The sequence below is a fragment of the Perca flavescens genome, chromosome 14, assembly GCF_004354835.1.
Source record: "Perca flavescens isolate YP-PL-M2 chromosome 14, PFLA_1.0, whole genome shotgun sequence".
Classification (NCBI taxonomy): Eukaryota; Metazoa; Chordata; class Actinopteri; order Perciformes; family Percidae; genus Perca; species Perca flavescens.
Window position 1 is genome coordinate 14,134,933 of NC_041344.1, and position 16,071 is coordinate 14,151,003.

The 16,071-nt window shown below is 40.1% G+C and overlaps 1 protein-coding gene across 2 annotated transcripts; it reads right to left on the reverse strand.

Moving 5' to 3' along the window:
- Positions 1–2,601: 2,601 nt before the first annotated feature.
- Positions 2,602–15,198, reverse strand: clk2a (CDC-like kinase 2a). Of its 2 annotated transcripts, XM_028596589.1 has the most exons (13): positions 14,778–15,198; positions 13,327–13,514; positions 12,879–13,161; positions 11,060–11,150; positions 10,112–10,178; positions 8,589–8,705; positions 8,116–8,282; positions 7,176–7,270; positions 6,727–6,856; positions 5,996–6,078; positions 5,539–5,618; positions 5,321–5,411; positions 2,602–4,171 (listed from the first exon to the last, which is right to left on the reverse strand). In XM_028596589.1, exons 2-13 carry the CDS (start codon positions 13,512–13,514, stop codon positions 3,983–3,985), a joined length of 1,581 nt encoding a protein of 526 aa, XP_028452390.1. In that variant the 5' UTR covers positions 14,778–15,198; the 3' UTR covers positions 2,602–3,982. The 2 variants fall into 2 exon arrangements, with proteins under 2 accessions (XP_028452390.1, XP_028452391.1); XM_028596590.1 differs by lacking the exons at positions 11,060–11,150; positions 13,327–13,514; positions 14,778–15,198 and having other exon boundaries at positions 12,879–12,957.
- Positions 15,199–16,071: the final 873 nt, after the last annotated feature.

Genomic DNA, 16,071 nt, shown 5'->3' on the forward strand with positions numbered 1-16,071 from the left:
GGAGGGTTTCTTCTCTGAAACACAGCTGGTGAACTGCTTCAGAGGAGCACCCAGTGAAATTAGGGAATCCATTTCAAGAGCTGTCTAGTGCCGATGTCGTTTGTGTGGTGTAGCAGATGGGGTTTCCTAGGCTCTGTGACCGCACACAGGATTATACACTGATGATGTTTTGACTCTTCCAAAGTCCAGGACAAAACTCAGCGTTGTTGCTCTTCTAATTTAAAGAATGAGGCTTTTATCTGCAAATACAAATAACAATTATGCCCACTGATATCAGAATGTATTAACAGCAAAATTTTCTAAGGTTGCCTTCATTTCTTTTATTATCTTATCAATTAAGAAAAAGCACCTGATCATTTACCTAAATTTAAAGTTAGAGCACCTTAAGTATACTTTGTTTCTGTGCCAACGAACACAATGCACTGTACATGCCTTAAAGAAAAAATGGGACTCACCAGCAAGTAGTATCTCCTGTAGACACAATCAGGTGATAGTATGAAAGCTGCAAAGTGTACAAGCCATTTGTTGCATTGCTTCCAGTACTTCAGCGTATGCACACGTAAACACCTCTGCTCGGTCACCGTCTGCTCTTATTGGGATTTGACGGATGACCTTGCTGGTCTTCAAACAAGATTAACCAAAGACGTAAGAGATTATCTCATTAACATGAGAGCAGAGCCAAACAAACCTGCACAGAAAAACAGGTGCTTGTTGACATTTGATCTCTGAAAATAGCCTGTATAAACTTGACATTTACAGTTGGGGGCTGGTTGGTCTTAGTTCGAAAGTCATATTCTCAATTTCAGTAAAGAGCACATGTATAGTTTGTGTTTAACAAGAGTAACAGCTGATGAGGTCAATTGGTGACAGACAGATGGAGCGTCGACAGACTGAGAAGATGGAAGGTATGTGACGCAGAGAGGATTTTTGTTCTTTACCCCAAATCCATGAAGCTGCCCATCGACTGAAAAAACTGAGTTACAAACAGTGAATTGTTAATATATATTTCAAAATTACTGATTTCAATTCTATATTTGCAAATTTCTTGTTTACAACAAAGCTACAGTGCTGTAAGCACTGTTAGTCAAACGGCAATCTTATATTAATCATCTCCGCTCATAAATTATATAATTTCTTCTCTGACCATCAGACAGGATGGGACCACGGTTAAAATACCAACCAACCATAGTGGGCAACTGACCCAAGTGACCCAGACCATCAACCTCCAGGGTCCCAACATTTCTCCGTTAAATTAGGCACACTTTTAACCAAGTGGTAGTAGTTATAAATTATTTTAGGAAAAAAGTGGATGGAGGTTAATAAAGCAACGGTATGTTACAAACAGCTTTTGCCAGACAAGTTGGGCTCAGTATCAACACCTACAAAACACAAGTGATGTGTGTCAACTCCATCCCCACAGCACCCATCCTTGTTAATGAGGAACCACTTGAGTTTGTGGAAGATTTCACCTCTGGGCAGTCTCATCAGTAAGGACAGCGGGACATCTAAAGAGACATTAAAGCAAGGCTGGGAAAGGCTCAGGGTGCCTTCTCCCAACTCCGTCCCATCTGGAGATCAAAACAACCTTAAAATGAAGCTGCTCCTATATAACTGCAACGTAAAGTCTGTTGGAGAATGGAAATGTCTCCGACGAACATGCCAGATCGTTTGGCCTACTAAGATCTCCAACAATGAACTGTACAAGAAAACGGGAAGCCGGAGCATCACCAAGATTACGCACAGACGCCTGAGATGGCTAGGACATATGTTGAGGATGGAGCAGGACCGCATCACAAAAGTTGCCTTAAGATGGACACCACCTGGCAAAAGAAAACCTGGAAGGCCCAAAACCACCTGGCACAGAACTGTGACACAAGAGCTGGAACAGATGAACCTGTCATGGGGAGAGGCCCAACATGCTGCCAGGGACCAAATGCAATGGAGAGTGCTCATTGAAGCCTGATGTCCCATAGCGGATGAAGAGGACTAAGTAAGTAAGTACGTTACCGACAGATGGGGAAGCTTTGGTGACGAAGCATCGATACACCCGTTGCAGGCTAGCAGATCTTCTGTCTTTCCCTCGCTTCCTGTCCTGACAGGGTGACAGCTGAGCTTTGATTTTGGAAGGAAATGAAAGAGATTAGTTTCCAAAAGAACTTAACAGACAAGAAATGAAAGGTAATAGGAAGCATACAATACCTGTAGGACTTACCAACAAAAACAAAAGTAATTTCACAATTAAAACTAATATTTAGAAGTCCTTCAAGTAGTGAAAAAAGAAGACCCATTTTGGAAACAAACCTCTAAACCTAGTGGTATACTGGTCTGCACACCTGAGCTACTTTCTAGAAAAACAATGAAGTGACAACTTTCTAAAGGTTGTCACTTTGTCAATAAGTTAACTAATATGTTAATTTCCTGCAAGCAATATATTTATCTTTATTCATTTTAAAGACCAATTAATGAGTTCACCTTAAATAGAACAACGTAGACACCATGTTCGACCTTCACTTACATATATCAGACACGCCTCTGACTTTATGCACATCATCCAGCAGTGGCTTTAGTCAGTGAGGTAAGAGATGGACTCAGACACAGTGATGGTATTTAAAGACAGAATGCCTCCCTTTAGCTACCAGAGGCCCGAACCGATACTGAGAGCCCCATAAGCCTTTGGTAAGGAGGACTTAACTTTAATTCTACACAATCTTACATATATACAGTTTTATACGCTTTAATTTCATACAAAAAAAACCAAGTCATGTACAGGTGGGGGGTGGGGACTATGACCTATTGGAACTCAAAATAAATACAAACAGGAGTTGTGTGTGGCTCATTGACAACCACTTGGAGCTGTGTGCTTAACCTCAATGGAGAGACTGCTGGTCTGACCAAAACACACATGGGAAAGGCAGTGTATGTTTTTTTTGTGTTTAAAAATATGCAAGAATGTTCCCATGACTAATGCTGAACTACTAAGAAGTCACTGAGCAAAACAGGAATATGAACGTGTCACCCATACCATCCCACCCCTACACATACACACACACACACACACTCAAAACATGGCATAACATAAACACATCTATCAATAAGACCTCTGTGTGTGTGTGTGTGTGTGTGTGTGTGTGTGTGTGTGTGTGTGTGTGTGTGTGTGTGTGTGTGTGTGGGGTCCATTATCATCTCATTAGCAAAAAATAACAGACCTAATAGACCAAGAGATTAAGGGCAAGAATCTCTTTGTGAGGGCTCTCTTTTTCTTTTTAAAGACGTAAAAAAAGAAACATGAAAAATAATATGCAACACAAGTGCTCACTTAACAAAAACTTGAAACTGCTGGAGATACTTGCAATTTCAAAGGAAATACGATATTCAATTTGAATGATTTGGTGTTAGCATAATAGAATATCTTGCATGTCTTCATGTTTAGAATTATGTGGGTGAGGACTTGTGCTGCATATACAGCTCTATCTCCTTTTTTTCCCTTTCCTTGACTTCAGAATCGGAAGACATTTCTTCTCTAAAACTGAGTTTTTGTGTAACCGGTTTTGTAGTGCTTATTTCCTTATAAAAAAGGGGAATTATTTTCTTTACATGCTGATGAAAATAATAGACGGACGGAAAGGAAGCAGGTAGTTCAGAAGTCAAAGGAAGACAGGAGCTGCATAGAGGGCTACTTTGGGTACAATCTTCCATTTGAGATTTTTGACCACTATTGAGGCTGTGGCAGCTAGAAAATAACTCTTTCCAACTCTTTTCCTGTCTTTTGTGGGTATTTTGGTCTCTCTGCTGCAAAAACATGCCTCATGTGGCTGCAGAGGTGGACGTCAGAGGGGTAGGATGGAGGAGCAAGAAGTTAAGGTGTCCATGCTTTGACAAACGACAGAAAACATCCAAATCCCCGATTAATTTAACAGTTCACCTGCTCCACATATAAAAAGACTTGATCTTCTCTGTCATTCAGTCTTTGGAGGCTCATAGGTCACCGGCTGATGTCCCTGTTGCCCTCCCAGTTCTTGCTGCTCCCTGCCTCGCTAATCGCTCCATTCTCAAAGAAAGGGTGTTTGAGGGAGTCAGCCAGAACGAGCCTCTTCGAGGGCTCATACTCCAACATGCTTTCAATAAGGTCAAACAGCTGGTGGTGCTCCTCCGCCTCCGAAAGCAAGTACCGCTGACAGGGGGAAAAGAAACAAGAAAGATTAAGAGGAATACAGAAAGACTGTCAAGAGAGCTGCAGAACAAAACAATGCACAGTTTTCACTTTTCAGCCCGGTTAATAGAGGTGGTACGGTTCATGAAAAACGCTTGTCTCGGTTCGGAGCGTGTGTGCGTAGCGCGGTTCGTCAATACACTTCTAATGTGCACAAACCACTTACTGCCGTTCTGCCCTCTTTCAACACCTATGTTAAAATACTTACCGGAAACGACGAGCGGAATGAGCATGACAAACGCAACACATGGCAGATGATTGGACGAACGCGTCACGTGGGGCTGGCTGCTCTCGAATTTCAAAACAGACTAATGGCATCTCGTTGTGAATACGATCTCATATTTTATGAAAATAGTTCACCAAAACGTGTTTCTGAAAACATTTTAAGCAAGAAATAGGCCATGCAGTTGCTGAATCAGTCTTCATTTCAAATCGACAAAGGTCAGTTTAAAAGATGTGTCAGATTTTGAGAGGCGGCGAGCCGAGTCGACCGCTCCTCAATGGTGGAGTGCTGCAGGTCACGTCACCTGTATTTTTGTAAGAGCTACACTGAAGTTGTTAGTTTGATAAATGCAAGTTATTTCAATTGTTATTCTGTAATATTTCAATCTTCATGTGCTAAAAAGGGCACATATGTTCCTGTAAATGGCAATACACACAAATTTTTTTGCCAAATAAATGAAAAGCTTGTTGAAATCAAATCATCAATGTCTTCCCTCTTGCTGTATCAAAATCTCACCTAGCTTTCCTCAGAGATGGTCCCAATAACGTGCTTCAAGTCAAATTCCGTTTGTGCATGATTACAAGATAGAACTATGTTTTAATACTGTATCCTACATTGTGGATAATTAGAAATACACTTCAGTATATATATATATATATATATATATATATATATATATATATATATATATATATCTCATATACTGAAGTGTATTTCTGGAGTGTTAAAGATTAAAGAAAAAAATAACAAGAACCGTACAGAACCGTAAACAGTGACCCTAAAACCGTGATACGAACCGAACCGTGGGATTTGTGAACCGTACCACCCCTACCTGTTAATATTAATTAATATTTCTTCCTTTTCCGCTCCCCGTCCGCCCATCTTACCCGCAAGGGTTTGCAGTTTTCTCTGACGTATTTCCCCGCTGAGGAGCTTTCGTCCCAGTCCAGACGGCCACGATAGAAATACTTCTGCTTCCTGAGAGGACACAGAGCTCAGTGTGAGCAGTGTTCAAGTGTGTGCATGCTGTTTTCTATATAAAAAGGGTTATTCATGTGTGTTGCAGGCACTTTTACCACTTTGGTGTGTTTCTGTGTTCTCTCACCTCGTTTTACGAATCATCCTAGAGGGCACTGGTCCCAGGATTCTCTCCATCATTGCCAAATGCTCCCTGTTGTCATGAGTCTAAAAGAAATATGAGTTAGACAACCATGATTCAGCAGGAAAGAAGAACAGACAGAGAGGAAGAGACTAATTCAGAAGGTAATCAAAGTTTAACGACTACTGGTTCTGCTGCTACATATAGTGTGTCAAAGACACAGTCAGAGCTCACAAATGACACCAAGGGTTAATCCCTACCAGATTAACACGTGCCATGTGCACACTTTATGTTTCACTGTTTGGTAAAATACAGGCCAAGTTATTAATATCAAAAGTAGAAAAGTCCTTAATGCCCTAAAGTAGTCCTTCAGTAATTGGCCTAAAATTCTAATTTGAATTAGATCTGACTGAGGTCAAGGTCTTGGCAGCAGCCTGTTGGCAGCAGCGGGGTGCCAATGTACCTGAAACAAGGTGAAGCCCAGGTAGTACTCAAACAGGATACAGCCAATGCTCCAAACGTCGCAGGGATGGCTCCAACCCAGCTCTGCAGGACGAAAACATGTATTGAATAAATGAAAACATCTACAAAAATGTGTCATATGTGGAGACTACTCCAGGCTGTGTTTAATGCTTGCTGACATCACCCACAATTATTTAAATGACTCAGCCTTTAAGCTACATAGGGCAATCCAGTTTAAGGCATAAATACCATGTGCTTCCAAGAAGAGATTAGAACCTAGAGGGCAATAATTCATAGACTAAAACCAGTGTGTTAATTTGTACTCCTCACATTAACTGGCCCTTGATTTTGACACTGACTTGCAGTAGTACTGTTGTTAATATGTGAATCTGCTGAATCAGGAGAGGAGGCCCATCACCTTATCTCTTGCAGAACAAGGCACCTTAAAATGCTTTTCAACAGAGGAATGCTGTGCTTGTTTTAACAGGTAGAACGCAGCCTGTGTGTAAAAGAACATGCAGGGAAATCTTTGGTCTACAAAGCTAAGTAGGAAGAACAACTGACTTGTGCCGACTAAAACAGACACAGGTATTCATCTCCAAACCGGATTCTCCGTTGAATGCCTGGACCTATTTTTATTTGAACTGTGATAGTTTGAAATATTCATAAAATCCTTTCCGAGAAATAGTGTTTTCAATGAATGTATGGCGCAGAGCCTATAGACATCCTCACCTAGTATGACCTCGGGAGCACGGTAATGCCGCGTGGACACAATGGTGCTGTGGTGCTCGTGGTCAAAAGTGGCACTGCCAAAGTCCACCACACGTACTGCCGTGCTCTTAACAGTCCGCTCTTCTCGCTTCTGCAAGAAAGAAAACAGTGTTGTTGTTTTTTTTCATAGCTTTGATGGACTTACCTACAAGGTATTATGTTAATTCAGGTCTGTAAATAGTGCTGTTTTATGGAAAATTCCAGCAGTTTTTTTGGTTTTTCCTCCATACTGCAGCTGTGGGTATTTCATATTTATTCGTGAGACATCTAAGCAATATCTACTGGCAACATTTCCTGTATAACTTTTTTTTTTTTTTTTTTAAAAAAGTACCTTTTAAAACTGACAAATACAATATAACAACAGAAAGCCAAACAGTAAGACCAGACAATGGCATTCTACAGCATCTTACCTTCTCTACGTTGAAAGACATTGTGAAGTCTGAGTTGACAAATAGGATGTTTTCAGGCTTCAGATCTGTGTGTGTCAGCTTACTGTCATGGAGATCTATGGAGAAAAAAAACACATGAATAAATTGGTTATTTAGTCTTCATATTTGCCAGTAAATGAACACAATGCATCTTCTAATCATGCAGTGTGCTGATCTAAATTCCTTCAGATTAGATGAGACAACATTAATGCGGAGTAGGATGATGATGATGATAATAAAGATAGGTAATAATAATAAAAAACATGAGAAATAGTACAAATCCACAGAATACTAAAATTCAAGACTGTAAATTGGAATAAAAAGACCTAGCCAGGAATTCTTCATGACGGAATCATTAATAAAGACACTCCTCTGCCTGGCCTTTGGCGCTATAATGCCCTCATGTGGCTACAGGCTGTCTACCAAAGATAACAGAGGCTTTCAGTCCAGCCCAGCCACTCAATTTGAAGGCAACTGATGACACATTTTGAGTGAGGGTGCATTTGTTGGAAAACTACTTATATTATAAAAAGGTGTATCTTATCTTATTTTAGAGACATTAAGACAAAAAACTAAGACAAAAAACATGAACAGTGAACATGCTAAATTGGTTGCTTTTACTTGTTAGTAATATTTTGAGATTTATATTTACATGTCTTTTGGTGGGGACTATCTGTCGGAGGGCGGGGAATAAGTTGTGTTTTAGTAATCTTCACAGTTTATAATATCATGAAGCTGCACCCCGAGTTCAGTTTTTTTCTGCAGACCAACTCAGGTCTTTCTCCACGATATAAATCTTATAATCATTCATCCATCATTGGCATCTTAAATTTAACCACAGCTGCATTTTGTTGCATTCTTTATATTAAGTTTATTTTGTACTAAAACCAAATAAATACAGGACATAAAAAAAAAAACTTACACTTCACAGCGAGACAGATTTGGTAGGCCATGTGTCTGACCTGACCAATTGAGTAGGGCAGGTAGTTGTTTTCCTTTAGAAAGTCAAAGGTGCTGAGAGCTAGCAGCTCAAATGAGATACACATGTGACCGTGGTAGTCGAACCAGTCATACATCTGTACACACAGGCTGCAAGATAAACAGGATACAGGAGGTTTGAGAGTGATGTGGTACATCATTTAGCTTCAGCTAAATCTAATATTTGTAGAGAGTAATGTAGCACAACATTTCTTGGTAACTGTCTAAAGCTTCCAGGTAAGGTAAGGTTTTTATCAAACATGAGCAAAACAGTGAAGTGACACTTTATGTCAGTACTGGTGAAATTTTAGGTTCATCGCCCAGCTCTGATACGAAAATGGTGTTGGTTCAGGCAGTGTTACTTATAGGTAAGAAGTTTATTTAAATGCAGTGCCACAATACTCAGTCAGAACTCACAATTTGTTATCAGGGTCCTTTTCATTGATCTTCTCTAGTACATTTATCTCCAGGCGAGCTGCTTCCTTGTACTTCTCCACATTTTTGATAATTTTCAGAGCAACATGGGCTCCTCCCCTGTAAAACATAAGATGATATGAAGCCAAAAACGGAGGCTATAAAAACACAAAACATGCATTACATTTGTATGTAAACCTCACTTTGGGGACTAGATGCCCCAGAAAAGGGCCTGATTGAATTGAGGACACAAAAGTGACATGATTTAAGTTTATGGTAATGACACAACACTTAATAATATGCAGCTAAGTCTCTGATATCAATATCAGTCATATGGTGGAGATATGAGAAGACCCTCCTTGCAATAAGCATCTTATCAATGCAAGTTCAGTTGGTAAACAGACATGAACAAATCTGTAAGTGTCACTTTTTAAGGCCCTGCCCATGAAAATGAACTTGCTTGATGCACATTTCTAGCACAAGACAATAAATCTTCCATTATGAATCTAACAAGGAGAGAGCACACGGTCACTAGAGAAGGTCCGATACCATTTTTTGCTTCCCGATACCGATACCTGAACTTGCATATCGGCCGATACCGAGTACCAATCCGATACCAGTCACATGTGTCATATATTTTATTATGTTTTAACAGCTGTATACTACTATCCCTGTATGGATGCGATATTATTTATATCTTTGTTGTCTGTCTGGCTCAGGTTAAACTCTTTGTGAAACATGAACAAATACAAACAATGAATGCCGTAGAACTTTCTTTTATTCTCCAATTTGTCAGTTATGGGCAGCACAGTGGCCCAGTGGTTACTGCTGTGGCCTCACAGCAAGAAGGTTCTGGGTTCGAATCCAGGCCTTTCTGTATGGAGTTTGCATGTTCTCCCCATGTTCTCTGCGTGAGTTTTCTCCGGGTTCTCCTGTTCCCCTCCCCCTCCCTAACTAGCTGATGTGTGGTGAGCGGTCTGGCGTAGTAAGGCGTTGTATGGCTGCCGTGCATCACCCAGGTGGGTGCTACACATTAGTGGTGTTAGAGAGCAGTTAGAGAGCAGTCCCTCCCCCCAAGAGCGATTTGAGTGTCTATGATAAAGCGCTATATAAATGTAATTAAATAAAATAACGGAAAAAGAACATAAATAAACTACTTTAACGTAGATTTTCTTTAGGGCTTTATTACGTGGTACCGGATCGGCGCATAAACTCCAGTACTTCCCGAACGGTCACATGAGGCTAAGATACAGCAAAGCTAACTCGCCTGCAGTAGGCTGCACCATGTTATCAACACAGACAGCAGGGGGAAAACAGAACCTTTGAAGCTGTGGACAACCTGAGGTTTTTAAATTTAAAAAACAGCCACGAAACAGTAGTAAAGGTGGATGTTAACTACTCTGGTCCTAGTCTCATTTGGCTCAAGTCTAACCCCTGAGAGGCATGACACAAGCACACTTGTTTCTAAAAATCAAACACAGTGAGCATTGGACAGTTGGTTTTCTTCAGTGTTAACTGATACATACCTGCGATGGTCAATGCACTGCATCACCCTCCCAAAAGTGCCTTCCCCCAAAGTGCTGACAATCTCATCTGCAACACAACACAGAAAGAAAAGGAAAAGAGAGGGAGGGCGGGGAAAGAAAGAACAGAAGCATTAGACATGTGGACTTAAGCAGGAATACATAATGCAAAGGTGCAGACAGGCGTATCAATTCTAGCGCCCATCCCCTTTTCAAATGGCTGCCTATTCAATCTGGCAGGTTTGAAACACTTTGAGGTAATCTATGATAATTAAAAACATAGCACTATAATACATGTGAAGAAAATAAGGGAGCAAATGTTATGCCCTCCCTTCCTTTGATGACCAATTTGCAGCCATCGAAAATAATGTCACACCCTTTTCCAGATGTGGCTGTCTTTGCCCAAAAGGACACAGGGGTATTGTGTAAAACTGAAAAAATGATTAGTATTTCTACTAAATATTGCATGACCCTGAAAATGACAAACGTGTTAAACTAACTGTCTAAAGGTGTGCTGGTTGTACGAGGAAAATATTAAATAAGTGATGTGCATGTTAGACGTCTACTAAAAAAAGAAAAGAAAATCCCTGAAACCCTCATAGCGGAAAATAGCTATCTTAAATTACAGATTTAGAACTGTAACTGAGTTTTAATCTGAAACGCAACAGAGACAAACATCTGCAAATGGGATTCTATGTTTAGGAGAGTCAAGTAACCTGTGAAACATAGAAAATGCTCCACAGCTTAAAATCCTAGAACAAAAAAGGAGAAGGTATCTAAAGTCCCTCTCAAAATCTTCAACATTCTTGCAATCCACCCTGCTATTTCAGCTAGAGCGAAGACCATTCTAGCAAGGCATCACCATCATCAGGCACTCCCATGTCATGTAAATGCTCTATGCTTTAATACTCATATGGAGAATGGTTACGATAGAGTAGTGGCAGTGAGTACATCTCTCTTGTAGGACGTCCCCACTCCGACAGATCAGGTGCCCTTCCTCGTCGTCCCTCACACTCAGTGCCCTCGTCCGGCTGTCACTCCGCTGTTTTCACACCCAAACCGCCATCAGCAGGTCACGACACGACCAGAGGGAACAGGGGGTTTTCAGGGGCAGCCGCAGCCATGGCGTCAAGCCGCACAGGTAGACGAGGAGGGAAGAGGAGGGTGGTGTTGGTGGTAGTTGTGGTTGTAGGTGGGTTTGGTGGTCATGGGGCGATTCACGCATGACAGCACGTGAAGGAAATATATAACGATAGGGATATAGTGCAAGGGAACAAGTCAAAGATTACATGTTGTCCTCTGCTCCTCTCCCCCCCTCTACCTTTAAACCACAGCTGCTTACAAATAAGGAAGCAACTGGCATATCCATTCATCAACGCAAAAACCAATTAAAACAGTAATATAATTCAAAACTTATCAGGTTGACTTTTCAGATTAAACAAGATGGAAAATAAAATGAGGACCATATGTAATCAAGCAGGAAATATTTAAAGATAACCCCAACATATATACTACATCAAATTCCATCCCTTGCTTACTTAAATGTATACTATGTAAGACACGTGTGGTTGAAAATAACCCACACAAAAATGCATTTTAACAAATCTAAGAGATTTTAAATGTCATATAAAAATGTCAAATAAATTCTAACAAAAATATGTGTTTTATTGTCTAAATTTTGCACAGTGCTTGGTAGAACATTTTCACTTTTTTCAGTGGCCAACCAACTTTTACCAGAGGCATTAAGGCTTTTTACAAAAGAACTAACAACATACAATATAAAATGTTATGAAAGGTAGGACCACGGACACGAATTGTGAGTAGTGACCAGGTGTAACTAGACTTTCAAAAGGAAAAGGTCGGAAAGCTGTGATGGGCGTGTATCTAAAGAGCATCAAGAATAAGTGGTTGATCATTAATGAAAACTACTGAAAAAGTATTTGGATAAAAATGAAAATGCTCTGCCAAAAAAAAAAAAAAAAAAAAAAAAGAATGCCCATAAAGCTCAACAGTGTGGTTCCAGAAGTGAAAATGGAAAAAGAATTTTGATTATTAGCCATCCAAGGTAGACTTACCACAAGCTATGAGATTGTGAAACGATGTTTCAAGCACCTGTAGAAGCCACAAGTCCGTATGAAATCAACCTTGTTTTACGAAAAGCATGTTTTATTCACAATGTCATGGAGAAGCACTACACTACCCACAATCGTAACAGCGACGTCTCTGATTGGTGGAGCTCGTTGTGGCGATGAAAATGTTTACTGCACCCGCGAACCCACAAACAGCTATAGCGAGCTGCTAACACAGAAGTCCATGATTTTTCATGTACACATAGTCTTGTACCTCTGCCCTTTGTCATTTTTAAAATGTTCTTTTGCACCGAATCAAATGTTTTATGGTCATGATTCATCTTGTAGCTGGTTGGATTGGTTCATGGCTTAAAACTCTTTATATAAGCCTTTTATGAAATGTTAATGGAGATATTTAATGGGGAAAATCAGCCCCGGAACCAAAGCCGTTCAAAAAGTGGGCTGTCACTGTTGAGCTCTATTTAAGCAAAACCCACCTAAACAAAAAAAGTTAAACAAAACCGCTCTGAAAAAAACGAAAAACAAATCATAAAGATTTTACTACTTACCAATTCCAGGGGCTGTGGAGAATAAATGGTTAGAGAAAGACAGAGACAGAAAGAGCTGAGTGGAAGAGACAGAGATGGAAGGAGAGAGGATGAGGAGAGTTACAACACAATCTCAGGACTGGCTGTACTCACCGAGGAGGATGGGCTATAGGACCTGGTTCTACGCCGCCTTCGTTTGTGCTTACGCCTGCTGCCTTTCCGCCGGTACGACTCATCCCGTTCGCGCCCCCTCTCGCGGCCACGTCGGTAGTCGTACATGTTTGGGGAGAAGTCACGTGGATAGTAACTTTCAGCTGCTCCATGTGGCTCCCTTTCTCTGTCGCGGTCTTTATCTCGGCTCTGATCCAAGCGTCTGTATCCCTCGTATCTTCGGTCAAATGGCCGGTTCTCCGTAGAGCGATTGTCATAGCTACGACTGAATCAGGACAGAAGCATATGTTGAAACCAAAAGACTGGCAACCAACTAAACCCACAAAAAAAAATCTGCAGAGTTGGTACTTGTGGTAGAAAATTACTGAACTGTATGCGTAAAATTTCAGCCTAACAAACCAAATAAATCTAACCGTACACACAAACATACCTCCTTGAGCGTACAAAGCTTCCTTCCTGTCTTTGTCCCCGTCCCCTTCTGTCTCGGTCTCGGTCACTGCTGGAGGAGTAAGAAGGCGATCTTCTGTGCCGGTGTCTTCGCCCTCTGTCTCTGTAACGGTCTTGGTAGCTGCTTCTACTGTCTCTGTCTGAAGACGTGTACCGTCTAGTGTGAGGCATCTAGTGGATCATTAGGACAAACAAAACATTAAGATTTGTTCTATAAAATACCCTTTAAAAGCGCATAGAAATGCTTGTGAATTAAAAACCACAGGGAACAATTGTAGGAGATCCCTTTTTACATTTACGTTTACAATTTTTTTCTTGCCAAATATTCCTTTCAGTGGGACAGCTGTCCAATGCCAGACTTAGTCATAGATGTATAGCTGTAGGAGTCAGTATGAGGAACAGTTGTAGTAAACACAGAAACACATTGGATCCAAAACGAACTGAATAAGCAGCCTCATTTTTTAATCACACACATTCTACTGCATGTGAAGACAAACGTTAACTTCACTGTTCAATAAAGCTGCCCTTGAAGAAAACACACATGGCTCCTTAAAAATCAGATAAAATGGGCTGATTGACAACAGCTTACGAAACAAATTAGTTTTTTAAACTTGGTTGTGTAGGAGACCTAACGTTACATTTGGATACAACCACAGAACCACACAGTTAAACACTCCAACTTTTACGATGATCCAGATAAAGCATACAGCCTATAAATATGTGCAAAAATAGCTGCAGCTAGACAGACAACTGTTGAAGCAGGCCTCGACGTAACGTTATGTGAACGGAGAAATGTGATTAAATGCGGCGAAGCATTTTTATAATGCCGTTGATTGATCCTATTTAACTATTAACAACGCAACACAGATAAGCCTAACACCGCTTCAAACGATTGTAAACATACTAACGTTAATTGGCTGTAACGTAACGTTGTCATTGTACAACTACTAGCGTAGCTAGCTAGCTAACTGATACCGGTAACGTTATGCCATTACCAATTAAGTTTTAACGTTAACTAAGCTAACGATCGATCCATAACAAAACGGAGTTCCCAGTTCCTAATGCTAACGTTAAAAGCGTTTTCTTCTACCATGCAGCTAACGTTAAGACGATGGGCTAGTGACTCTGCTGTTAACGCTATAAAACATTAACGTTAAGCTCTGTGACATTAAGTACTATCACTCAATATTTTTGAAACACCAACATATTAACAGCAAAATAGCTTTAAACTAAAACCAGTTGGTATAACGAGCGACGTATCTTGGCTGTTAACATGCTCTGCTAGCAATATTAGCTAATGTAAATACTTTGACCGCCATCTTAGCCTAGCTACGTTTGTCAATTAGCAAAACAGATACTTTCCCTAGCTGCTGTACTAACAGTTTGGTCGAAATGTGTCTTACTTAACAGCACGTATATAACATTTAACGTTACCGTTTTAGCAGCGAGGCCTGTACGTTTGTCCCACAAGAAATCCGTGGTTGCGTTCTAGTTTTCTCTTTTACTGTCTCGCTAGCCCGATGTTCAAAGCTCTGTTGCCAGCAAGGAGCCAGCTTTTTTTTCCTGCTGCCTTCGCTGTACGCTAGTTCTGGTTCATACTGGTGGTTCTACGCCTCCCTGCACCGAGGAAGTAACGTTAATACAGTCCTGCATGTAACGTTACTAACAACCGCAGATGACTAGCGCAATGCACTGAACCTGCTGCAAGTCATAACTAAATCATATTTTTAAACAATCAAAATGGCGTGTTTGCTAAGTTTTGAGTCAATATATATTGTGACTGAAAGCTATAACCTTAGCTCGATCATTATTCATATTTTTATTTAAAGCTGTAATCTCGAAGATTTTCATTTAAATAAATATGTTAAGTCAATATCTATCGCAGGAGGTGACACAATGGTCAACGAGCCCATGGCCCCTTATGAAAGTATTGCAATATGTATATATTTGCAGTATTACCAACTGAGTGTCTGGCGTGACATCTCCCGGAAAAATGATGCATTACATTTTTTTTTTCTCCATTTTATACACACAAAATGGAACTATGCAAACCATTCTGAAGACTGCACACACAAAACACTGCTTTTCAAATATGAATAAATATTTTTGATTAAAATTAGTTATGTTGATAATCAAGCAAGAACCCTGTGAGTGATTTTATTTTCATCATGTCCAACTTTTCATGTATTTATTTTGTTTTCATGGTTTTTATGTTCATGTACATCTAGTGAATACTGTTTCTTTAACAAGTTAAAATGAGCTTAGAAAATCTTAAGAAATTAAAGACATTTTTATTTAAGAACAATTTTAATATTAATATTTTAAAAAACTACAATATAAATACACTTAAAACAATGTAAGAAAGACACAGTTTCAATAAAGTTGAACAGTTTCCAGTCATAATAAGCAGTTAAAATCTTTAAAGTTAGTCTATGCTTGGTGAGCAAGGTTCAATGAATGCATGGGGTGCCATCTTGGGACACAGCATCCAGTTCTCTAAACACATTCATGGTCCCATCAGTGTGCCGATTGGATGACTGAAGTATACAAGACAGTGAAATACCAAAGAGAATGATGTGAATAACTTGAAAAACGTTTTAATTAGTTTACAAAAGAACTAAGACCACAGACACAAATTGTGAGTAGTGACCAGGTGTAACTAGAAGGTTTCAAAAGGAAGGTCGGAAAGCTGTGATGGGCATGTATCTAAAGAGCATCAAGAATAAGT

What these genes read in the sequence shown, in the direction of transcription:
- clk2a (XM_028596589.1), bottom strand. Translation starts at nt 13,514, where the DNA reads ATGCCTCACACTAGACGGTACACGTCTTCAGACAGAGACAGTAGAAGC. An exon ending in CCTATAGCCCATCCTCCTCG is followed by an intron (nt 11,151 to 12,878) that starts GTGAGTACAGCC and finishes GTGTGAAAACAG; the next exon opens with CGGAGTGACAGCCGGACGAG. An exon ending in TGCTCCCGAGGTCATACTAG is followed by an intron (nt 6,079 to 6,726) that starts GTGAGGATGTCT and finishes TTCGTCCTGCAG; the next exon opens with AGCTGGGTTGGAGCCATCCC.